This window comes from Octodon degus, unplaced genomic scaffold (genome assembly GCF_000260255.1).
Source record: "Octodon degus isolate 3935 unplaced genomic scaffold, OctDeg1.0 scaffold00068, whole genome shotgun sequence".
NCBI classification, from domain to species: domain Eukaryota; kingdom Metazoa; phylum Chordata; class Mammalia; order Rodentia; family Octodontidae; genus Octodon; species Octodon degus.
In genome coordinates this window covers 10,571,193-10,599,005 of record NW_004524644.1, presented here as the reverse complement: position 1 = coordinate 10,599,005, position 27,813 = coordinate 10,571,193, and the positions used below count along the sequence as shown (strand labels likewise).

Below are 27,813 nucleotides of genomic sequence, written 5' to 3'. Positions count from 1 at the left end.
CACAATAAAAAAAAATCAGTTCCTCATATTACTGTAACACACAATAGTATTCAGAATTACACATTGTATTAGTTATCTGTTGCTGCATAACAATATTCCCCGTAGCATAGCAGCTTAATCCACAAACATTTATCTCACAGTTTGTATAGTTCAGAAATTTTAGCTCAGCTTAGCTTGCGCCTCTGGTTAAAGTCTCTCCTGAGGTTGCAGACAAGCTGTTGGCGGAAGCTGCCGTCTTATCCAAATACTCAACTTGGGAGGCTGCTTCCACGCCGTTCACTCATGTGGCTGTTGAGTGGCCTCCCTCCCCCGCTACGCAGGCCTCTCCACGAAGGTGCCTCCACAACATTTCTGCAAACAATCCAAGAAAAAGTGAAACAGTGCATAAGAGGTTGCTCCAAAAGAGAAACATGACCTGTCTTAGACCAGAGGGGAAATATGACCTGCCTTTCCCTCGATCACACTGCTTTCTTAGAGTCGTTCATGTGGCTGTGAACACCACAGGTGGCCATCACTAAGGACTATAAGACAGGCTGTCTATCTTACATAGATACATTCAAATTAAATTATTTCTGGTGCTTTTTTATATGACAAAATACGTTTCAAAATGCAAATCTTATACTTTTTCAACTGAAAGAGATGCTAACCAAGGTCTTCAGTTTTATGTTTTTTTCTAAATATAATCATGGTAGTTTAAGAAAGTTTCATAACTTTTAAATAGAAACAAAGTAACTTAGAAGTTTGAAGTAACTGTTTTTATCTTCTTTATGGAAAAACTGGCATTAAAAACACCATAAACATAATTGTGTAAATTCTGGAGCTAACAAAGTACTTAGCATAGAAGTTGGGTAGCATATGGTTATCCTATTCCCAAACAGTAAAATGTGTCTGGATGTGCCAATTCTTAATTACCAGCTCATTAACACTCAGGTGTCAATTGCTGGTGGCAAAGGCAATACCCACATGGCCTAGTTTCTGTCATGCACAGTGTAATTAAATTGACCTCAACTACTAGAGCTTGCTAGTTGACTGATACTATTTGGACACTAATTTCAGTCACTATTTAAAATAGAGTAATATGGTGAACAAACCAATGTAATGAGAGGAAAAAACTACATTTGTTCTTTTTGTTAATTTATATATTGGATAGACAGCTTGGACTCATTTTCAGCCTCCCGCACACTGGGATTACGGGTGTTCACATCCATGCCAGGTTTCAGTGGTGGCTCAGAATGCCCAGGGGCAGGGCTGGTGCAGCATGTGGTACCACATATCAAACCCTAGTCCCTGTGCTTGCCTAAACAGGAGCTTAGTCACCTGAGCTGTCTTACCAGTCCTTAAAATTTGGTTTTAAATTGTACTTTCATTTATAATTTTAAGATTGAAGCCAAATGAATAAATGACCACTGTAACAAGCATGACAATAAACATATTTTAAAATTACTGATCTGCTAACCACCCCTCCACCATTAAGAGAGCTTCAGTGAGCCTCAGAGAACCCCAAAGGAGGGAGGAGACCCCGCCCCCTGACCCCTTGCTATCAAGGAGGCCTGGAGGAACACAGGTACCTGGCTCATATTCCTACACTGAAGGACAGGCAGCCAGCCCAGAAAGCACCCAGGACACAGCAACCAACTCAGCCAGAGAAATCCAAGGTAAATCCACTCTAACAAGGGGAAACACTTTGCATACATACTCCTAATTTATCATTTGTTCTGTTATGTAACTACAGACTTTGCTTCTATGGTCTAACGTACAAAATCAGTAGTTATCACAGTTTGTCAGTTTCTAAATTGTGCAGGTTGCTAATTATACTACTGTATCTAGAATGTCATATCAATATTGGAAAGCTCTGGGGTAATAACCTCAACACAGCCCTATACCTAAAGACTTCAGGTTGAGGCAAACAGAAATCAACATCCTATTCTCAATTAACTGGAAAGGTAGGATTTTGGGAAAGACACAAATAAAGAATCTTCTATGCATAGAAGACATTGTGGAAGTATAGAATTTTTCTGGAGAGGCCTTAATAGCAGAGACATACCTTCCTAACATAAAAATTCAGAAGGATCAATGTATAAAATGAAGACTTTTTGAAATAGAAAATGTGAAGACAAAGAAACGAAATGAAATCTCAGGCTTCCAGCCCATCTAGAACAAGTCAAGGAAACATCAACATAGGAAACGTTGGAAATCACACACCAGAAATTTCTGAAATAATAGCAACAGAAGTAAAGAAATAGTTCCATCAGGCTATAGAAGAAATCAGATCAGAAATAATTTCTCAAGTAAAAGAAAAAGAAAAGAAAGAAAAGGTAACAACCATAATGAAAGAATTGCTCCGCATAACTAGGCATAGATTTTAAAAAAAAATGGAGAAGTATAGAAAAATGATGGTAGCCTTGAACTGACAATACAGTAAAAGTTAGAAAGCATGAAATAGATTTAAAAAGAGATCCAGGAAATTAAAAATACCATTCAAAGTGGGCAAAACAGCTTCAATAAAACTCAAGATAGATTTTCAGACCTTAAGGAGAACATTGCAGCTATCCTTACAAAAGGAAAGATATTTTAAGAAGAAAACAAGGAACCAGGAAATAGAAATTCAATAGCTGCAAGATAATACAAAGAAAATATATAAGACTTATAGGTGTCAACAAAAGGTACAAGTTGGCAAAAATGACATAAAAAGATTATTTTAGATGTAATAGTGGAAAATTTCCCAAGCATAGCAAAATAATCTGATGTAGAGTTAAGCGAGGTGCACAAAACTCCAATAATCGATAAGCAAAATACATGTACACCCAAACATAATATCTCAGAAACTCAGCACCGCCTGGCAAGTGCAAGGGCTTGAGTTCAATCCCCAGTTCTGCCAAAGAAAAGGAAAGAAAGAAGAAAAAGAAAGAAAGAAAGAAAGAAAGAAAGAAAGAAAGAAAGAAAGAAAGAAAGAAAGAAAGAGAAATTAATCCAGCACAACAACAGAATATTGACAAGAGAGATATCTCAGTGGCTTAGGCACTTGCCTGGCATGTGAAAGGACTCAAGTTGGAGACAGAGAGAAAAAAAAGTTCATCTATAAATGAAATTCCATCATAATTAAAGCATAGATCTCAACACAAACAGTCAATATAAGAAGAGCTTTGAGTGAGTATTTCAGGTCCTGAGAGAAAACAGTTTCCAACCCAAAGTGACATACCCTGTGAAACTATCAATCAAAATTAATGGAAAAATAAAATATCTTCATAACAAAGAACAACTAACAAAATTGATACCCACCAAGGCAACCCTATGAAAAGTACTGAAAAGTATGCTAGAAAGAGGTAAGACTAGTGGCAATTCCAAGAGCAATGATAGAAAAGAAGCACCTGGCTGGCAAGCAGTTAGACAAATGGGAAATGTAGATAACTAGGAGCAGGAAAATAAAATGAAAAGATAAGCCATTGCATACCAGCTACAGCAATCAATGTAAATGGTCTCAATTTACCAATAAAAAAAGAATGTTAGAGTGAATCAAGAAATGAAATCCAACAATATGCTGTAGATAATAAACACAATCATCTAGGGATATAGCTCAGTGGCATCAGCGCCTGCCTGGCAAGCACAAGGTCCTGAGTTCGATCCATGGTACCAAGTAAATAAATAAATAAATTTAAAAAAACACACAATCAACTTAAAAGACAAAGGATAGGAAATAATACTCCATGTGACAGAAACCTAGAAAGAGGAAGGAGTAGGTATTCTGATTGCAGATAATGTGAGCTTCAAACAAAGAATTATCAAAAAAAAAAAAAAAAAAGATAAAGGTCACAACATACTTGTTAGGGGAAAACTTTAAGAAGAGAAAACAATCATAAATATATATGCACCAAGTACTGGTGTATCCATTTATATAACACAAATATAAATAGACATGAAAAACCAAATAATCAATAGCACAATCATAATTGGGTTAACTAACACCTCATTGTCACAAACAAATAGATCAACTAGAAAAATGAATCAATAAAGACATAACAGAAGTGAACCAAACTTGTAAACAAATGGACTTAGTAGAACTTCAGAGTATTTCAACCAACATCAGTATACATAGTCTCATCTATACACAGGATATTCTCTAAAATATGCCATATATGAGTTCACAGGAAGTGATTAAGTAATCACAAAGTATTTGAAATTATCCCGTGCATATTATCTGAGCATAGTACAATGATATTGGAAATTATTGACAAAAGTATCTACAGAAACTCCTTAAACACATAGAAATTTAACACACTCCTGTAAAAACAATAGGTCACAGATGAAATTAAAGAAGCAACTTAACAGTATGCATAGTTAAATGAAAGTGCAGAAACTCACTAAAATCTGTGGAATGCAATGAAAGCAGTCTTCAGAAGGAAATTTATAGCAGTGACTTCTCACATCACGAAAAGAGAACAAGCACAAACAAATTAAGTAATGCTATACCTCAAGCTTCTAGAAAAACAAGAGCAAGTCAAACCCAAAGCTCAGAGAATTCAAGAAATTACAAAGAACAAACATTAACTTAGAGGAAACTATGAAAAGTACAAAGATTTAATGAATCAAACAGTTGCTTCTTTGAATAAATAAATAAAATTGAGGAACCCCTAGCCAACCTCATCAAGAAATGAAAGAAAAATCTCAATACATACAACAAGGAAGGAAAATGTGGAATCACTACAGATCCTGGAGAAACTCAGAAGGTCCTCATCACCTTCTTTGAAAATCTCTGCTGCTATGTGATGGAAAACACAGAAGAAATGGACTGAATTCTAGGTACATACTAATTCTAGGTACATATTACCAAAGCTGAATCAAGAAGATGATCTTGAATGATCCAATAGCAGTCAATGAAGAGGAAAATGTATTTAAAAACTTACCAACAAAAAAAAAAAAAGCCTGGGTCCTGAAGGATTCACAGCTGAATTCTACAAGAAATATAGAGAATATTTAACACTAATATTCCTCAAACTCTTTAATGAAGTTGAAAGGGAAATAATTCTTCCTAACTCATTCCTGGAGGCAAGTATTATCCCAATAACAAAATGAGAGAAGACTCAACCAAAAAAGAGAACTATGGGCCAATCTCCCTAATAAACATACATACAAAAATCCTCAATGAAACACTAACAAACAGAATGCAGCAAATCATGAAGAACATTACACACAAGGACCAAGTGAGACTAATCCCAGGAATGCAGGACTGGTTCAATATATGCAAATCAATAAATGTAATACAGCATACAAATAGAGCTGAAGACAAATATCACTTAACCATCTCAATAGATGAAGAAAGAGATTTTGATAACATTCATGATAAAAACCCTAAAGAAATTCAGAATAGATCATCTTTACCTCAATCTCATAAAAGCAATCTATGAGAAACCATCAGTGAAAATCATACTTAATGGATAAAACCAGAAAGTTTTCACTTTAACATCAGGAATTAGACTAGGTTGTCCACTATCAGTCACCACTTCTATTCAAGATAGGTCTGGAAACATTAGCTAGAGCAATTAGAAAAGAAGGAAAGTAAAAGTCATAAGGATAGGAAAAGTAAGAATTTAAATTATTATTCACAGGTGATGTAGAAGACCCCAAAAACTCAGCTAAAAGACTTCTAGAATTAATAACAAAATTTAGTAGTGTATCAGGATACAAAGTTGACACTCATAGATCAATAGTATTCCTGTCCACAAAAAAAGCTCATTAAGAGAAATTAGATAAATGCACAATAGCATCAAAATAAATGAAATACAAGTCAATATAACAAAGGAAGGAAAAAATCAATGCATTGAAAATGACAGTACTATGAAAAACGATATCAAACAGGATTGTAGAAAAGATATTCCTTGATCATGGATAGAAGGAATCAACACTGGGGAAATGGCCATACTCCCAAAACTGTTAAACAAATTTAATGAAATCCAGATGGAAATAACATGAGCATACTTGTCCCACAGCTCTAGGGAAAACAGTCTTAAAATTCATTTGAAACCTGAAGTAGCATAGAATAGCAAAGGCAATCCTCAGCAACAAAGCCAAAGCATGAGATATCAAAATCCCTGACTTGAAATTATACTGCAAAGCTACTGTTATAAAATCAGCATCATACTGGCAAAAAACAGACCTCACGATCAATGGAACAGATTAGAAGAGGAAGAAACAACTCCAAACACACTTAGAAAACTTATCTTTGACTAAGTGGCCAAACATGTTGTTAAATGAAAGAAAGATAGGCTCTTTAATAAATGGAGCTAGAAAAACTGTCTCTCCACATACAAAGTCTAAAGGTAGACCCCATGTCTATCATCATGCACTGAACTAAAATCAAAATGAATCAAAGATCTAATTACTAAAACAGAAACATTACATCTACTAGAAGAGAAATTAGATAGAAATATTGAAGACATATGGGTAGGTAGAGTACACGAATAAAAATGAAACTGCATTGCAAATACCACAAATAATCAACAACTGGGATCTGATCTTAATGAAAAGTTTCTGCACATCAAAAGAAATCATCAACAGAAGGGCCCGCAAGATAGCTCAGCAGAATAAGAGCCTGCTTAAGCAAGAGCAGGGACCAGGGTTTAGTCCCTGGCACCAAATGCTGTGTCAGTCCTGCCCCCAGGTGTGCTGAGCCAAGGATTAAGTCCAGGCGTGGTAGCACATGCCTGGAATCCCAGCACTGTGGAGGGTGAAAACAGGAGGACAGTCTGAGCTGCACCTTGCGACCCTATACAAAATCCAGTAGGAAGAAAGAAAGAAGGAAAGAAAGGAAGGAAGGAAGGAAGGAAGGAAGGAAGGAAGGAAGGAAGGAAGGAAGGAAGGAAGGAAGGAAGAAAATAGAAAACAGAAATCTCCGACAGATTAAAAAAAAAGACATATGAATTGGAGAAAAAAGTAGCAAACTGTCCTTCAAAGGACTTCTATCAAAAACATATGAAGAATGTTTTGGGCAGACCAAGCAGCTCAGTGGATTAAAGTGCCTGCAAGCAGGAGCAGGGGCTGGGGATTCGATCCCCAGGCCTGCCATGTTGGCCCCGCCCCTGGGGCAGGCTGCTATAGTAATTGAGACTGAGTGTGGTGGTGCATGCCTGTAATCCCAGCTCTTTGGAGGCTGTAAACTGGTGGATCACTATGAATCTGATCTAATAGTGAGACCCTGAACACCATGTAGACCCTCCCCTAAAATACAAAAAAAAAAGAATTTTTAGAAAAGCAGGTACCCAGAATTCAAAGACTCAACCCAAAAATGGGCATCTGAGATGAACACACACTTCTCAGATGACAAAATACAAATGAAAAATAAGTATATGACAAATGTTGAGCCCCATTGGTCATTGGTCATTCAAGAAATGCAAACTGAAACAACACTGAGATTCCATCTCACACCAAAATGAATGGTTATCATTAAGAAATGAATCAATAAATATACTAGTGGGGCTGTGGAGAAAAAAGAACTCTTCTCCACTGTTGGTGGGAGTGTGGACTAGTACAAACACTGAAAATCATTGTGAAGTGGCCTTTAAAAGCAAGGATTAGAGGTGCCCTTCAACCTGGCTATTCCCTTTCTGGGAATTTTATCAGTGGAATTGAAAAGATCATACCATAGCAATATATGTGCACCCATGTTTACAGCAGGACAATTTGTCATAACTAAATATTGGAACAATCCAAATGTCCATCAACTGAAGAATGGATTAAAAACTTGTGTATTTTTATAAAATGGAGCATAACTATAAAAAAATAAACTTGAGGTTTTTGTACGTAAATGGATGCAACTAGAGACCATAAGTGAAAAAAATCACTCATATGTGTAATACCATATTGTATCTCTAATGTAAGAAAGTGAGAAAGTAAATAAAATCTAAATGATACATTGGATATGAAAGAGAAAGGAACTGCTCAAAGGAAAGAGCAACTTAGATGTGGGAAATTTGAAAAGAAGCAAGGGAAAACAAAACAGAGAGAATGCCCAGGTTAGGAGCTAGGAATCCTAGGCACAGTCGATACAGTCAACACAACAAGGAAGGCGTGGACGTTCCTAGGTCATCCTCTCCCACTTAATTTCCATGAGCAGCCGAGCTTGTACTTCTAGACAGAAGCTATGAAAATATTTCCTTTGATTATGTAAATTTCTCAAGGGGAAAAAAAACTGTACCTAGTGATTGTAATGTAGGAAGTTCTCCAGTTAAATGATCCATCCATGCCTGCAGACAAGAGTAGTCACAGACCTTTAGTAACAGAGGCTGTCTTTAGCATTTTAGAGCACCCTTGTTAACAATTTTCAGTAGCCCACCACATGTCACTGCTCTTTTTTTTTTTGCAGTACTTTGTTCAACCAGAGCCTCCTGTCTGTCAGAAAAAGAGCTTTGCTGTTGAGCTGCAGCCTTTGCCCAACATTTTCAAATTTCTCAGATTAATCCAGGAAAGAGACACTAATTAGGTGAAATAGGTAAAATGAAGTAGTTAGGGAAGAGGAGTACAAAATGGCTTTAATAAAGAATAATCAGAAAAAAAAAACTGTGAGTTTTTAAGCAATAGTAAAAATAATAGAAAAAAGCTAAATAGGAAGTTGGAAAATAAACACCAAAAAGATAAGAAACTCAATAAAATGACAGAAAATAAACATGTTACAAGCACAATTAACCGTCCCAGAAAGATTTTGAAAACATAGAAAAAAGGAAGAAAAATTAAATATAATGATCATCAGTAAATAAGTTTCAACAAGCAATAGTAAGAAATTTTAAAAGATGAAAAATAGAAATAATGAAAATAATATTTTTCAAAAATGTCAAAACTTGAAAGCATTGCATTTAAAGACCCAAACAGTTTACTGGGTGCCTGCATTATGGATGGAAGTAGATCTATATCAAGCACACACTGTCATGAATTTTCAGAATTTAAAAGCAAGTGGATCATCTCACAAATTTAGAGGGTTTGAGGATCCTTGTAAAAAATTGATCAAAATGCTCTGCTTTGAAGACGAGAGAGAAGCCTTTAAAACAAGCTTAAACATAGAATCAGGCAAATTTAGCTTGAACTAAAGTAGACCAAGACATAAATTTTTCAAATATATGAAGAAAAAAAAATCACCTTTTATATTTCATATTGCTCATCCTTGAGTGAAAAGGCCTAAAATTAAGGTCCAACGTCATGTCCTGCTTCTATAATTAGTACAGACAAACTGGACACTAACTTCCAATGCCCCTTCCGTCTGCTCCACAAGATAAGATCCCCATGCCAGACAACGCCCCCATCAGGGCAACCAGGTACAGGCCTCACCACCGGGGCAGCGGGCTTCTGTTCCCCAATAGAACTGAGAATTATTGAGAAAAGCCGGTCACCCTCAGGGGGACTGCTCTTCCTCGTGCTGCTACAGAAGCTGCTCCTCAGCTGTCCCTTCCATTTGGAAAATCTGTGCGGCCCTGAGCGCAGCGCACTGTCTTCCTCCCCCAGGTGGTGTGACAAGAATTGCTGTCACTCTCTGCACAGCACCCTGTGTTTTCTGTTCTCCACCCTGTAAACCTAGGGTGGGAATCCTTCCTTCACCAATACTGAGAATAGGAGACAAGCAAGTAACCATTTTCAGAGTAGTTCAACTTTAGCTGAGAACACTTAACTGACTAATTTGCAGCTCGGGTAGATTATGTGGTTTTGTGATATTTTAAGGTTTCCTGGGATCAAAGTACCAATTGCTGGTAGACTTGAACTTTGGCATGATATTTCTCTTTTCCTTCTCTAAACTAGACTTAAAACAACAAGGGAATAAAAAAAATATATAGTAGAAAATAGGGAGATAAATCTTTTACAGAGGGGGAGGGAACCAAGACATAAACAAGGGAAGAAAAAGGCGGAGAGGAGCCTGAAAAAGAATTAAAACATTATCTACCTGTATAAACTTCCCAAAATAAATGGCATCATTATTTACTGCAAACATGCTAATAAAAAAATAAAAACATGGAAAATTAATTATTAATTTACTATATCTCCGTGCAACACTAAACTAGACCACTGCCTATAAAAATAGTGATAACATAGAACCTTAAGATTATATTGGGACCAGCAAGATAACTAAGTAGACTACATGTCCAATTAGGCAAGTGTAGGGACCAGGGTTCAATCCCGGGCACCACGCGCCATGCTGGCCCTGACCCTGGGTATGCTGAGCCAGTGGATGAATCTGGGCATGGTGGCACACACCTATAATCCCAGTGCCGGAGAGGATGAAAACAGGAGGATCAGTATGAGGTTGAGCTGTGTAATGACACCCTGCACAAAAAAAAAAGAAAAAATTATATTGGCTTCTAGAGTCTCACTTCACCAAAGATAAGCTAATGATCTCTTGTTACTGCATCTAACTTGCTAACCGTCATTAGCTGCTTGAGACAGTCAAGTTTATGTTAATTGTGTGACGGTGAACCCACACACACACCAGGAGGAGCTCAGGGGTAAAATCTTATAAGGTTTATGGAAAACAAAGGTATGTTAAGAAGAACCAGTTATGGCACACAGTTATGGTGCTCAGATAGTCTAACAAATAACTCTTCACGACAGGTCAAGGACCTTTTCTATTCCTACCTGTTTCCCTTGATTCTGTCTATCCCATGAGTTCCCCTGACTCCTAAGGATTTGAAGGTAGCTCACCATCCAAGTAGTGAAAAAAAAATGATGATGAATATTTAGGAGCATTTGGTACAGACCCTCCCAAAATACTGAAGCAATGTAATGGATCTACTAGTGAATGTCTCTGGCTGGAGTGCATAGGCCTTTGTAGCACTGCTGCATGATAGCAGGCCAGAAAGCTGATCTGTCACAGAGCTTATGTGTTCCCCACACGTTTTCTACAGTGATAACACGCAGGTTTCTCAAATTCCGTTATTGTCTGTTCAGGGAGATACCACTAAAGTTTATAGGTTTGAAGACTGATTCATCTTATAGCCTTCTTTCTCATGGCCAAGGGCCTACTTTATATTCCAGGGAAGCTCTTGTGCTGCACAAAATCCTCATTCATCTTCAAGATGTACCTTAATGACAAGAAGCCAACTGTAGTTAAGAGTGAAGTGAAGATGCAGCATTATGTGCTGGCTTGATATCTCACATGAGCAGTACATCGATGGTGTCTTGTGGTCCAGCACAACCTGGTTCACCCAGCTCTGAAGAAGTCTCACTTAGACAGCTTCTCCTCAGTTTCTCCTTCTCAGGGGAACCAGCCATAGATCCCTTGTCTCATTAGTAGGATTTCTGCTCCTGATGAGCCCCACAGAATTGCTCAAACCTTTCAATCCATCTTTGAGTAGAGACTCCACTCGGTCCTGAGTGCAGCCACAGTGTGTGTGGCCTCAGGTGCTGTGCGCTGGCCTCTCCCAGGCCTCAAGAACATGGGAGACTAAGAGACTGTTTTCATTCTCACCTGTCTTTCTAGTTTCAGGTTTGTGTGTTCCCCATCCCTGTCAGCCTAGGTAGCAATTCCTCCCTTGCCAACATGCTAAATGGTGATCAAAAGCTCCTTTACCTACCTTTCAATATTTTTTTCATTACTTGACTAAATTAGAGAAAATAAGTTGAGCCTAGTTTGCTGGATTCATTAGGTGGGAACAATGATTTTGTGAAATTGGATTATTTAGTTGTTCTTTGTGATGCAGCTCCTTGTCAAATATGATTTCTGTGTAGGATGGACTCAACTGAGTAGTTGGTTTGTTATCCACATTAAGTGTGCTAAGAAGTATAAAAATGCATACACTAAAACATTATCAAAGTCTTATTTTTCAAATCTATTAAAATATTCAGAACTGTCTGGAGTTTCTAAGGCCAAATTTAATACCTTATACTTGAGAATCACACTATAGGAAAAGAACTAAAAATTTAGAAAGTGAGGTTCTACATGCTATAGTTTTGTATTTTTTTTTCAGTTTCAAATGGAAATAAGACACAGACTAGGAGCCTACCTTGAGAAAAGTTAAGAATTTAAAGTAAAAGAAGAGTGAGGTAAGTTAGGTCTTGTGCTCAGGTTCTTCCATGAGTTCCTCTGCATTAGTTTCACCTTTGTTCATAAGATTATCACAATAATATTTCAAGGACCTATCCTACTTTAGAGTTCTATTATTGTGAAGGACTTACTTAAAGTACACATATAAAATAGGGTAATTTTTAGCAAATATTAGACAACAGTTGATAAATTAGGTACATAAACAAAAGTTGTTGATATTTAAAGATATTTGCAGGGCCAGGAGATAGTTCAATGGTTTAAGCACATTCCTGGCAAGTACAAGGTCCTGAGTTTAATTCCTCGGTAACTTCACCAAATAAAACATGGTAGCAAATCATATAAAGGGATAACCAGATAGCTCAGTGGATTAAAGCACCTGCAAGCAGACACAGGGGCTGGGGATTGGCTCCCCGAGCCTCCTGTGCCAGCCCCACCCCTGGGGCATGCTTAGAAGTCAGTTGAGACTAGGCGAGATGGCACATGCCTGTAATCCCAACGCTTGGGAAGTTGTAAGCAGGTGCATCACTACGAGTCCGATCTAGTAGTGAGACCCTGAACACCCTGTAGACCCTTCCCTAAAATACAAAATATATATATATATACATATATATAGATAGATAGATGTAGATATAGATATATAGATATATTATATACATATATATGTTTGCTAAAAACCATTAGCACTCATATGAAAAGAAAAACTAAAAATAAAATTCTATAACTTTTGACTATTATGAATTCTTATTTATTCATCTTCATAATGTATTATTATTATGAGTGTATTACAGAAATGTCAGAGGGATTTGCATAATCTGTGTCCTTTGTATGTTGGTGAAGCACATTCTTGCCATATACACTAGCCAAATTTCCTCAAGTTTAAAATAATTTATTATACTTGACATATCATTCATGTTTGTGTGTGTATGTAGTTAATGTCAAATATAATTGAAGAAAAAATGTTAAGGCAAAAATTCAAGTAATAATTCGACTAAAATCTAAAATACTCTGGAATTGTTTCAGTATCATGTAGTTCAGGTCCTACTTGGATAGCAAGGCTAGTAAAATTTAAGCCAAAGGAAAAAATTAGATAGCTCTTTTGAGAATAAGATTGCATTCCTTAGGGCAGGCCAAATAGCTCAGCAAATTAAAGCGCCTGTAAGTTGGCACAGTGTCCTGGGGTTCGATCCCCGGGCCTGCTATGCCGACCCTGCTCTGCAGCGCGCTGAGACTGTGAATGAGACTGGGCGTCGTGGAGCGCGCCTGGAATCCCAACACTTGGGAGGCTGCAAGCAGGTGGATCACTACGAGTCTAATCAAGCGGTGAGACCCTGAACACCTTGTAGACCCCACCCTAAAATACAGAAAAAAAGAAAAAAAATATTGCATTCCTGGACCAAATTTTTGCTTTGCCTCACATTGTCTTGTCCAAAGGCACCATGACCTATTCCAACAAAGAAAACCTCTCAGAACCACGCTCCTTGTTTCTTCCTCCTCATCTTCTCACCTCCTCTTCCTCACCTACGGTCACCTAAGCTGACCATATAATTTTTGAGGCAGTGTTCATTACTTATCATTTGAAATGGCTCTGAATTTGGCCTTTTCCTTTCAGTTTTTCTAGTCTGTTCTGTCGCTTAATTCTGATCAATTGTTGGCTATTTAGAGAGTCACAGCAATCTTTCTACAATTTCTATTTTGTTTTCTCCAATGTTACAGGTTATCACCGTTCTCAGTGTACACTAGACCTTGCTTAGTTACTTACAACATTTATTTTCAGCTTTTAATTATTATATCGAAGTCATCCATAAAATGCTAAAGCCTCTTCTTACAAATTCACACCTTAAATTAAAACTGTACTGATATCTAAATCTTAAACCAATAACCTAATATACATTGTTCATTCCCTAGAATGATTCATAGCTGAAAACGTGCGCCACATCTCGGCAGCAGCATCCTTCGCCGAGAATCACGAGCTGCGACCCTGCTGAAGACTGCACGGATGCTTCGGCGGGGCTGCCTGCCTCTGTGGGTCCTGGTAGTGCTACTGCGAACACTCCCCAGTCGAGTTCATAAAATTAACAACCCATGATCTGACGATCTGTGTCACATCTTTAGGATGAGTGATGTCTATGAGTTTTGTTCATTCTCCAAGTGATTTGAACACACCTAGGCCTCCCCGAATGCTGGGCAAGTTCTTTACCACTGAGCTACCCTTCAGATCCTGCAAAGGATTTGTTTTCTTTAATTTTATTGAAAAAGTGCACATCTATAAGCCATCCCTATGAAGTAATGATACTGTGTTCTTGAAGAAACGTGGTGTATCCTTTTTTAAATTTTTCTGGGGCATAGTATATAAAGCTTTATTGTATTCTTTGTTATACTTTAACTAGAACTACCCAATCAGCATCTACTTCATCCCTTTTCCCCTTGTTTTAATTTTAGGTATTATGACTGTTTTGCTCTCTCTCTCTGTCTCTCTCTGTCTCTCTGTCTCTCTGTCTCTCTGTCTCTCTCTCTCTCTCTCTCTCTCTCTCTCTCTCTCTCACACACACACACACACACACACACACACACACACACACACACAGAGTTACAAGTGAGGAGATGTTGGTTGAAAAACCAAACAAGGCCTACTTCATCCCAAGTTTGGAAACTTTTTACTGTGTAGTTCCATTCAGGAACCGTGACAATTGTCTGTATACCTACACTACATTATGTGCATTTGATAACCAAGAACAGTAGTGAAGTAAGGGGAAAAAACGTGTTAAAACAACTTATGCCACGTGCATTTTGATATGATGCCACATGTTTCATGTACTTTAGCTCACTAATTTTATCTGCATTCTGCAACTGTGGCACTTAGCCATATTTTACAAAGGGTAAAGAGTAATATTCAGATGTAAAGTAACATTTCAGAAATATTCTTCCTAATTTCCTGAAGTATTAAATACATTTATATCAGAAATAGTGATTTCAAGATGCAGTGTTTTTAAAACACTTTGGGAAATGTTTCAGAGCACGAGATAGTTCTTAAAATGTGACCTGTTTCACACATGTATCAGAAAATGTTTCACACACATGAGTGGTGGGTTTTTATACAGTGCTGCCTACTTTTTTTCTATTTACTTATTTTGCTTCTGCTTTCCTCTTTACTATTCAATTGACCTTGTAGTCCTTGAATGACTCTTAGCTACAATTTTTAATCATTTAATTATGTAACACAACAATGGGATTTCTTTGATCCCCAAAATAAACTAGATTATTTTTCTGAAGGCAGATACTGTCATAAATTGTTCAATCATCTCGTGGGCAGACCTAAACTTGTAATTCACAAAATTTAATTTTAGTTCAAAAAATTTAAAGGCTTATTTTCATGAAAGACCCCATGTTGTGGTTTCTTGAAAGGGAGAAGTTGATGTGAAGGGGAGATCCCAATGGGAACTAAAGCAGTGTGTGGTTATAGCTGGGGCCATTTCATGGATAACTTCAATTCGGACACATTTTATGGAGATTTTTTCATCACAAGTTTGGAAAGGGAGCATCTTCAAGTCAAGACAGCACCTCATTGTCCCCCTTGCTGTCTTATGGAATGAACCTTGTGTGTGTAGACTGTGTGTTTTGAATTCATGAAACTTGATTTCATAAACCACACGATATGAAGAAGCACATTTTTTTCTGTTAGCTTTCAGGTACTTCAGATCCTAAATGGAAGAAGAGTTAATTCATTTTATATTAACATTGTAACATAGGTTTGTTCCTTAATTTTTATTTTCTTTTTTGAAAATGATGCCCTGTGGATTTTCGTTTATCTTACATTTCTATCAACTTTGATTACGGAAGAACATGTTTCTAAAATTTTAGATGAAATATTTATTGCTTGGAGGAACTCATGCATAACCTCTACATTAATCTTTGTGAAGTGTTAGTAGTGCTATTAATTAAAAATATTTTAAATTACTAGTTAAAAAGTACCAGTTTAAAAAAAAAAGCTACACTTAAAAGATTCATGTGGGTATCATTAGAATCATATGGAATTAAATGTCCATATTCAAAACTATAAATATAGTGAGATGCTTTAAAATTTAGCATATGTAGCTTCAAATGAGAATCAGTTTTGAACATATGTCCCCATAGACCTGTTATATTAAGACTAAAATTATTATATCAGCATTAGTTGTTTCTAAACGTAGGTCCATGTTTTGCCACTGATTTTTACTCCGAGCTCCCACAGGCGTCAGTGGAAGATCCATCCATGGAAAAAATGGTATGATATGTATCCTAGTTTTATTTATTTCATATGTATACAGCAGTATAAAATAATATATTACATTTACACTCATTTTACTTATGTATTATTAGAGCATTCACAGTAACAAACACTATAGTTAAGATTGAAACTCATCTTTTGTTATAGTACCCTGTTTTCACTCACAGATAACTGTCTCAAAAAAATGTGTTTAGAGCTGAAATTCCCTGCTTACTTTCAGCTCCAGGATGTATGGATGTATTGAAAGTCTGAGTTGTATTATTCCAAAATTTTTGAGTCTCAAGTGAAAACTTAATAGATTTTTTTTTTTTGCATCTTAGATGCAATATTTTCACACAACTCAAAAATATCTGGAGAGTAAAACTTTAAGCATATGACAAGTTTTCAAGAAATAAAAATCATTTTTTCCTAATTTTACAAATACTTAAAAAAAACAGTGATTAGAAATACATGCATGCACATTATAGGTATTAGAATTTTAGTCATATTATTGCCTGAAATACTCTGGCGGCACCCACCTACCAGCATTCGTATAGAATGCTAAAATCTAAGACCTATACCAAATTTTGAAAAAAAAAAATTCTACTGAACAGTTTCACAAATTACTGTATAAGGATTTTGTTTGATTTAGCAGATGGATATTTCTTGACCAACTAACAATATATAAAATAATTTTACCACTGCATGGTGTAAAAAATATGGAACTTTGTTGTTTTCTGTTTTTCCTTGTTAAAAAGGAACATAAAAAAGATGTTAAGTGCAAAGCCTTTACCACTACAAAATTAGACTTGAGAGAAATAAAGAACCCAATAAATTGTAGTATGAAAAATAGAAGATTTTCAAAAAATTAAGTATACCAACATTTTGAATATTTTTTAGTTCCTTGGGTATTAGCATACACAGAAATTCAACAGAAAAAATGTGAGTCGATGCCATAAGTAATGTGAGACAACAACTTAAATATTCCCCTCACCCTGCTTAACACTGATCATGTTCTTGCTGAATTATCACATTGAAGACCAGATCAACTGGTCTGGTCTGGAATAAATAATTAGAGGAAGATAAAATGCTAAAATTAGTGTACAGTAATGGATGTTTATCGTGAAAATGTGAGACCTTTTCTTGATAATAAAGAAGCAGAAAGTCCCCTAAATTACAAAATATCTAACCGCCAGTTATAACACAGACAATGGAAATAGTAGTTGAATATTTAAAACTACAGTTCTTACTTAGCAATGTTTGATAAAGGCATTGCATTTAATATCTTCTGAAAGTAAAATGTACAGATTTCCTTACTATTTTCCAAGAAGAGATGATATAATTATGTTATTGACATCATGAAACATTTAAAGAAATTCTGACCCAGTATTTCACTATTTGATTGAAAAGGCTTTCACAAAATCGTGTTCACAAATTTAAAATTAGCATTTTACACGTGGATGAAATATTTCTAAAAATTGTCATTTGACATACCATTGAAACATTAAAACACCATTTCCACAGGAAAATTTTTTAACTTTTACTGTTCTATAACTAATAATGTTAACAACAAGTAAATGTCATGATTAATTTTTCTAAAATAATGTATCAAGGAAATGTTTTTAATAACCTTAATATTATTTTTCTTTTATGTGTATAAACTTATGGAAGATTGGATATGAAAATGATCAGAAATAGAAAGCCTACACTAAAATTTCTCGACATGCTAACTTAGTAAATGCTTGTTTGGAAAACTTTATTATTTATCAGATACCCTTTCTGTTTTATAGTTGCATTTGCTGATAGATGACATTTTATCCAACCTGCTATGATCAAATATTTACTGTAATTTCTGATTCATTCTGAATGCAACAGTTGATCAAGGATCTAATCATTTAGGTTTATATGTTTAAGTCTATCTCACCAACTTGATAAAAAGTATTTTTTATACAACTATGTAATTTAAGGATTAAAATGTAAATTTTTACCATGAATTTCTACCATATAGAATAGCTGATATACAAATATATGTTACAATAAGTCTGCTTAAGTGAATCATACAATGATATAAAGGATTAAATAATTAAGGAAAATGTCTTTATATCAAATAAAGTAATATAACTGTTATACATGAAGTAAGCACAACCTTACTTTCAATTTACATAATAAAAACGGTTGATGTCGATCTCCCCCCTGCCCCAGGATTGTAAAATGATGTATGAAAGATCTTAAAGCAGAGTGACTCAACAAGGAAATCATTTTCTTCCTTGAAAAGCAAATAGAACAAACAGACTTTTTTAGTTAAATAATATATAAACATTTTCTTACTAAAATAGCCTATCATTCAAAATATTAATGTAGTAAATGCCAATAGTTTGAGAAAATGTTACTGCACTTAGTGAACATATGTGCTTTTTATAGTACACATGATTGACTAGCTTCACTTTGAGTCCCTCCACAAATTGGAACATTACATACTATTTTCAATATATAAGCTGACTGCAATTATGACATGTTATTATCTAACTTGTTAACAGCCAAATGAATGATACCAGTATATCATTCAAAACATGTATCAAGGACTGATGAATACATTTTTGTATTTTAATGTTAAATCTAGGAATAAAACTGTGATATAAATTACATAAAATTAGACTGAGAACACCTGTTTCATTTTGGTCTTTTTTTTCCCTTGCTTTTTCATGCTGAGGATTAAACCCAGGTCCTGCAGCTACATTCCCAGATGTAGTCTGTTGTTTAGTAACATTGTGCAGCTCAAACTCTCATCAAACATAAGATCAGTTAAAAATAAGAGCAATACTTCAAAGTAGTTCAATAGTTTGTGTTGGGCAAACATTTTGATATAATGCTGAAGGCTTTCTTTTAAGAAGGAAGAGACTGTCAAGATGGTTTTTGGAAGATTTCCGCATATGCTCTGATTTTTCCTTTTCTTAATTGTATTTCAACAAGAAATAAACAGCAGTGAAAATATGTAAAGGAAAGGAAAATGTGTCTTTCTGAATTTAATAATTAACCTTTTTGAAATAAAAGTAAAATCAACCTTAAATTCTAGGCTGTATCATGAAAAATTTTCGCATTAATAAAACACCACATTGAAGCTACAAAATTTTCATACATAATACTAAGACAATAGTGTACCATGTTCCTATCTCCAAATTTATTTAATTTAAATTTAGAGATCCTTTATATTTTATATTCTTTACCACTTTACATATTTGTATTTCTCTCTATACTTAGAGTTATAAATATCTATTATATTCATGGGTAACTGAGTCACAAAATTACGTAAAACTATGTAAAATTAAATTTTGTGTGAGTTACATGATTGAGGACTTCTTAAAATAGTAATCTTCAGTTACATACTTTACACCACAAAATGTACAGACACCCAGTTTTTCTAACAACAAATAAATGTGATTTATAGGTTATAAAAGCTTTAAGTGATTCTAAATTAGAAGCCATAGAAATAGAATTAGAATCATGTAGATTGTTAAGATACTTTGATAGTACTTATTCAGTGCTCCATCAGATAAAATGGACAGCTACATCTTTGGCATTGAAAATTCAACATGAGTTCTTGATAAAATTATGTAGCTTAGAGCTTCATTTTCTTTTAAACAAGGAAAAACAGGGTTATGTAAGATACGAAAACTGGGAGGAAAGTATTAATGATTTTTTTCTTAGTGTGTTTATCTTTGGGACCCTGAATTACCTATTACTTTATTGTATGATGTGAACTATCAATCCATTTAAAAACCAACTGATTTATACCACATTTTAGGAAAATTATATAATATAATATATATATATTTTATATTTATTTAGAAGCTTTGAAATAGTACAGTAAACACTTTGCAACACGGTGTATAAACTACAGAATGTCTTTGATATTTTGTGGGTCTTCATAATACAACATATTTTATAACCCACAGGTGAAAAGAACATAATCACAATCTCTTGTAAAGTTGGAATAGTCTGGGGACACTTGATCACACAAAAATAATATAAAACAGTCAAGTTTAAAACAGTGATATTGCATTTATAATGCACAAATTTCCTTTCTTTATGACTGGCTTCTCATGGTGAATATAAACATCTAAAGGGCTCAGTGACGTTTGGAGAGAGAAAGAGAGAGAGTGCTGTAAACAGGCACACACTGATCGGAGAGGCAAGGTCTGTTGCCTCTAAAGTTTCTACAGTTCTGCACGTTTCAACTCATTTCTCAGGCCTGCTGAGAGCAATTAGGTCCTATAATTGGCCACGATGACTCCGCTGGAAAGCTAATACTCAGTTACACACAACTAACGGGATGGCCAAGATAATGAAGTTGAAAAGTTGATGCTTTTGTTGGTCGACTTTGTGCAAATCATGCTGCTTCAGGTAAGTTCTGTAGAATTGACTAGCATATCCTTTTCCGTGCTGTGAAAAAGAAAAAAAAATACTCTAAGAAAAAAATGGTTGACTTTTGGAGTTTAGAATTGCACATCATTGTACAAGAAATCAATACACTTGGAAATTAGCCTTAGTCCCATACCAAACACACGTAGCGTGAAATTAGCTCAGTGCTACCTTGGTTTCTAGTTTTGCATGGGAAATCTATGTGTTATGTTCTAATCACCAATTACGTGGAGAGTAAAGTTATCTACAAAACAATCTCTACCTCACTAATTATGTACACAGCTGAAGGGGAAACACATGAATTTATTTCTCGAAAAAAATTTTAAAAATTTACTAATTTGTTACATATTTAATTTAATACATTTAAAATAATATATTACACCAATGACTATTAAAGAAAATCATACTACAGTATTTTTGTTGTTCAAAATTCAAAGACAATTCATGTTTTCTAGATTTATTTTATTTCATTTTTAAAGGTACATAACTGCATCTTTTTGTGGCCTATAATTTTGTTCAAAGTACATTTTTCTCCTACGAGGAATCAGGTTTCTCATAAAGAGAAAGATGAAGGGAGAAAACACATTATTTTTGGTTGAGTCTTATAACAGTTTATAAAGCAGATTGCCCCAATTCAATAGTTTAGATTTATCATTTTAAAATATTTAATGTATGTCTAGTAATAAAGGATATTTCTTCTACACATAATCTTCAAAAGATCTGACCATAAGTCAAGTGAGAATAAAAACTGTATCCCCTTGGTCAGTATCTAGGTACAAAGAAGATGTATAATTTTAAGAAGTTTTGGAAATTACAACAGCTCAATTGACATGAAAATCACATATGATTATCTAATTAAAAATTAGTAACTACCTTAAATAGCGTAAGTGAGCTAATTTAATGCGCTAACAGGTTTTTATGATCAAAACTAAGAATGTGTTGTTCATTTTAATCTTCCTCCTCTGAAACTCGTTCGTATTATAAATGTAGGTTAATTTAATTATGCTCTTTTCATAAATTATTTTACCATATTTCCTCACTTTTTAGTCCTCAAAAAATCAGTTCTGGCCACTGACACATTTCTTCATTAGTTCCCTACGTAGCAATAATGTCAACTGAAACTTTAAAAGTCAGATGTTTTTATTGCAGACATTAAAGTGAAAATGATTATTTATATACAGTATATACTGACCAGTATCAGAAGTAATCAAAATGTTATGTTTCATAATATCAGATGTTATGATGAATTTCAAAAGAGTTACTGAAAGTAGAGAACTACAAATGGGTTGCTCTTGTAACTCATCCATCATAGTAGTGCTGTAAAAAAGTATTTTACAAGTAAACCGAAACTTTACCATTTTCATAGAACTAAATCTCATTTTCTTGTGTCCTAGAATTCAAATTCCCTGTTTCATGATGAACTTGACTGCAAGTAATTCAAACATATGTTTAGATCAATCAGAACTGAAAATTAATCAGTGAATTAGACTAGAGCAACCATAGAATTTCAAGTTTATAAAATGAATTTAAATGTAATTGCCAAAATGACAAAAACAATTTGTGAACCTGAAAACACACTTTGGTATCTGAGAGGGAACAGTTTTAATAATTATGGATAATCCTATGCTTTCTTGACTAACCTAGGAAATGTAGTCGTTCTACAAACACTATTGCTTTCTTCAAAATATGTTGGAGATTTTACTGGTTGAAACGTTTTCTGATTTACAGGACACCACTTTACTAATTGAAGGACAAAAGAAACTCAACAGTAACCCTTATGCAATCTATATGCTAACTCGTTATGTGAAAAAAATGATGGCTATTACATTTTGTAGAAATTAATCAAAGTAGCACGCATTTATATTAATAAAATATAATTTCTTATTAAGGAGTTACTTATGGGAAAAGCTACTGTCATAACTATTATATGTTCATTTAATTTAGTCAAATAGAAAAGAAAATTGTATTATTAAAATGGTTCACTGATATATATTTATACCTATATATAGTTTTGTGCATGTCATATTAAATATCTTAAATATAAATTTAATTTAATAGATATATTTTGATTCCTGCTGAGTTATATTGCATTGCTATTATTTAACATCCACCTGTTTTTGAACTTGTTTGTTAACACAAACATAAATTTTTCTCCTCCCAGCTCTCTGTTAATTAAAACATAAACATCTGAATAATTGAAATATTAGAGCAGAAGTGGAAGGTTAGAAAAATCAATTTTAAATTATTAAAGAGAGAAACTATCCTCTGTTTCAGAAGCTAATATCACATGGGAAGTGCTGTTGAAACCCTTTATACTATTACTAAAGTTACGTTCTCACCCACTTTATTTCAAACTTTTAAGATAAACCCTTTATACTTTAAAATACTTCAAAATTTTTAAGAGTGCAGCATAAGCTCTGAATAATCTCCATGCCTTCAGGGCTATATATGTTAATCTTGTACAAGTAGGAAGCAGATTATTTTACATAAAACCAATGTAATCCCAGAGTCATTGTCAAGAACAATTACTCCCCAGTGTGGTCGTACATTTGCCCATAGGTTTCAGCCTGGGTAGAATGAATCATACATGTTGAATAACCAAGCTTCCTGTTGCAATCTATGTAAAATTATCAAAGCAGACTTGAAAAGATTTTGCTTCTTTCTTTTCACTTAATAAATGCTGTTTTTTTTAAGCTATGCATCAGTATATATAGAACATTGAGGGAACTGGTCATTTGATATTGGATAAAGACTATTTTCCAGTCAATTTAAAAGTAATGGAGGGGTTAGGGAGCTCGCTTAGCTGCATAAGCATCTGCCTGGCAAGTGCAGGGTCCTGAGTACAATCCCCAATGCCACACACACATGTACACAGTAATGGAAAATGAACTATGTTTCTTTCATGTTTTCTATTCATTCATTATATTTTTTCATAATGAATCACAGAAATGTTAATTGAAAAGATTTACATTAATGTTTGAGATATAGTTAAAAAGTACACAATGTAAATAGTTATTCAAATGTCTATCTTTTTATAATTTAGCATATAGTTGCAGTGACTTTCAGTGGGGTATATTTTGCTTGCTATTTTGGAATCATGCTGCCTTTTATAATTTGCAAAGTATAATATTAAACTGTGGAAACTTAAACCCTTTAAGCCAATAATGATTGTGCATCATGCTAATTAACTAATGACTTAACTGCACCATAAAATGATACAAAATAACTAAAATAATGATATAATTGCTTAGCAAGAACAATTTTACATGATACATTTAAAATCACAATTGATAATTCAAATATTCACATTCTTATCCTTGTAAAGAAAAAAACACAAAGGTCTCTCTACTCTATGACAATGTGAAATAGAATCTTAAGCAATAAATTATGCTTGTGAAGAAATCTAATCTATTTCTGCAACTGAAAGAAAGAACAGCCTTCAAACATCTCCAATGATTGAGATTCCACTACAGTGAAAATTTTCCAGAGACTAAGATCAGTAACCTACTCCAGAGCTCATTCAAATGTTTAATGAGCCTCACAGTCAGGGCATTTTTTTAAACATAAAGTGAATATCGCACATAAAAATTTGAGCTCATAACCCCCTGGGGAAGTCAGAATCACCTGCCCTCTGTTCTCTGTGCAGAAGCTTATCATAAACTTAAAGATAGTTTAAAAGTAAGCCTCCGTTAGAGACTTGCCCGGTTGAATAATCAGTTCTTTCAACTTTCCTGTGTCTTATTGAAACACTTTTGAGGATTCCCTTTAAAACATTTCTAAAGACTTTTTTTTTCCTCTTTAACCCTACATCCAGAAACGAGCACAGTATTGTTAAAGTATTGAAAGAGAATAACTACTTGGTCTTTTACCTTCCTGTTTGAACATTTTCACATTAATTTTTCAAATATAGTTTCAAATTTTCAGATGGTCTGTCATTTTTTTAGCTCAGAAAAAATTACAAATTGATTTAAGATCTAGGGGTGTGTGTGTGTGTGTGTGTGTGTGTGTGTGTGTGTGTGAATACATTCATGCCAATTATGAAAGTATCAGAGAACTAAAGCCCTCTCTTAGCATATCAGGTTATCTGTTCCCTAAGAATAGTAAAATACCATGTTAACTTGAGATCTTACTAATCGTTGATGTTCGCAGAACCTTAATGTAAAATTTCTTTCCTCATTTTTATCAAATGCTATTCTCCTTTAATTCTGTCCGGATATATAGTAGGTACGAACAAAAATAACTATTTGGAGGCCCAGGTAATATGGAATATATATTTACCTGTTTTATTTAATCTTTTAGAAAGGAAACATTATGACAATTGATTAGACAACTCATGTAAGAAATAGTTAGCAAAGTATAGATTTTAGCCTATATGTGTATGCAATGCTTATAATTTTCAATTAACATTCATCAAATGAAAGTATAAATCAATGTAGATTTTAAAAGATAAGAAAATTGGCAAGTATATATGTGTTTGTGTGTGCATGTGAGGATAGTGTATAAACAAACATTTTGCTCAAAAGTGCACCTATTGTGTAACCCTATTGACTACTTTTAACATAATTAACAGTGTTGATGTAGTGATAATCATTCATTTTCCTTTGCTTTTAAAGTACATCTAATTATACTAATGTAGAGTGCCTTGAACTATGATAAAATCCAGTGATAATATATTTCGCCATTTAGACTAATTCCTTAAATAGTATTAGCAAAAACTGATTAACACAAGATATCTAAAACACCCCATAATCATTTTTAACTTTCTCATCTAAATGAGAACTTTCAATATTCTGAGGACCTGTTGTTTTTTTTTTAAATACTAGGATATTAAACTTATAAATGAAAACTTTTAATATGTTAAGAAAATGCGGTTGTGTAGAATTTTATAAGAATACTTCTACCTAAAATGTCAAACACTGTGCCTCAGAAGCTTGAATTTCGAAAAAGGGAGAAACATAACTCCCTAAAGAAGTAACTGTACTTGGAGAGTTTTTGCATTCATATGAGCCTCTAATAAACAGCACCCCACTGCCTTGGTATTCTGAAATCAAGTTTCGAGACAGAAATATTCTTTATATAATCTCCATATATTGGCCAGGAAATGAAATGTAACATATTTCTCTCCATGTAAAATATATTGCCTTTTTTTCAGGAAGTTCTCATCGTAATTCCCTAAAGTATTTGAATATAGCATCGTTTACATTGATAAATTAGGAGCACATCAGAAATTTTTTCTGAACACAATTCACTGAATTATGTCTTACTTTAAAAAAGTTAAAAGATAATTTAACAGCTGAATGGGATGGCTCATCCTTGTAAAGCTCGGGTGGCCGTACCTGAGCAAAGCTCACTGGCAGACAGCAGAACCGGGTGCATATCTACTTCACCTTCTCACAACATGTGTATCTTTATTTTCATAACATATACAAGCAAAAATCCCAGCAAGGAATAAAGAGCTGATCTTTATTGTATCCAATAATACAGAAGAACTTTACCTCAAAAATATAGTCATGTATCTAAGTTGCTAACCACTAAAAAATTTGATTAAACAAGAATGTTTCTAAATAATTTAACCATAGCTTAGAGAAACATGCACGGAATGTCTTCTGAATTAGTTAATAAAACACATGTAGAAGTTTATTAAGATTTAGTTGAAAATATATGCAGCACACACGAGATAGAAACTATGTAAATAGGTGGCTATTTTTTAATATCTTTGATAATCTTATTCCCCCTAACATAATTACTCCTAACATAGTTACTCCTCTGGCAAAGCAAAGATGAAGGGTAGACTTACCCTTACTACCATGAACGGTAGACTTAGAGAGGGGTTGAAAGCATATACACAGAATGAGGATGGAAAAAAAAAAAACACCTTACTCTTAAAAACAAGTGAGAAAATCCAAAATTATACGTTTTACTAACCCTTAAGTAGAGATATCAGATGAAGCACATGATGTCCAATAACATTTGAATGTCAGATTATCAACTCATAACTTGTTAGTACACATGTTCCCTGTGCTTATATTTATACTGACTAGTAGCTACAACCTTTCTGTCTCTAGGCATCTGCTTCATGACAGATATTATGATGTGTCTTCCCATGACAGCAAGTAAAGTGTTCTGCTGTTTTATAACTGTTTTTAATGCAAGTTCGTGTAATAAGGTCTCCGCATATTTCCATCCAAAATCATTTGCATTTGAGGTGTCAGCTGGGCCCAGTAGCTCATGCCAGTCCCCGAATACTGGGAGCCTGTGGCAGGAGTAACTGGGGAGGCTGGTTACTGAGACCTTGTCTCCAAATCAGAAATTAAAGAAGGGCCGGGAAATACAGCATGGCGCAAAGGCCATGTGTTCAATCTCTCATCCCTTGAGAAAGTAAAAAATGACAAAAAATAAATGTGTCAAAGTTTAGAGCTAAAGAAACAAACTGCTACACACAGTATAAATTTATGTTTGTGACCCATTATCACAAGTGAACATAGTGTTTCACAGTGTTCTTTTCTATTATGTTAAATTTTTAATCCTGGTTTTTGAGTGAACTCTTTTCTTTGTCAGATGGATTTAACCTACTAAATGAAATGTACTTTCTTCTTTGCCTAATAAACATAATTGTAAATTACCTATTCTAAAAATCTAAATGAGATACACTTTTGGTTATGTTCTGTCTGCATTAAGCTACCTATTTCTTCCTCGATATTAAATCTTTTATCACGTAATAGAGATTTGGAAACTGATGGATGGTGAACTAAACAATGATAAAAACTGAAGAATTCAAAGTTGTTGAAATACTATTACATATGCTTACGAAGGATTAAATTCATTTTAGTTATATTCTAGCTAATTCCAAGACTTGGATACTTACAGCTTACCTTAGCTTTCATAACTTGAAATTCAATTAGAGTTGATTCTCATTATTGAAAATAACAATCTACACAGCAAAAAGCAAAAGTTATGCTATGTTTTCACTCTTGATGCAAAATATCACAAGAAATTCAATAAGTAGTTTAATTTTTTACACACTTTTAAAGGCAGTAAAGGATTCTGGTTAAACAGCATGGGTAATGAATACTGACTTCTAAAACATGTAATTAATTATGAGAATGTCACAAATACAAAAACCTATTTGTGTATC

The 27,813-nt window shown here is 34.3% G+C and overlaps 1 protein-coding gene across 2 annotated transcripts in view; it reads right to left on the bottom strand.

The window, feature by feature from the left end:
• Positions 1-254: 254 nt before the first annotated feature.
• Pcdh10 (protocadherin 10) overlaps positions 255-27,813 on the bottom strand; it is a 60,715-nt gene continuing 33,156 nt past the window's right edge. Inside the window, exon 5 of one of the 2 annotated variants that reach the window (XM_023719510.1) lies at positions 255-351. In XM_023719510.1, coding sequence (XP_023575278.1) covers positions 281-351 — 71 coding nt within the window. In that variant the 3' untranslated portion in view covers positions 255-280. Of the gene's footprint in view, positions 352-19,270; positions 20,700-27,813 lie in introns of those variants that run through there. The other variant, XM_004635006.1, reaches the window with a different exon arrangement.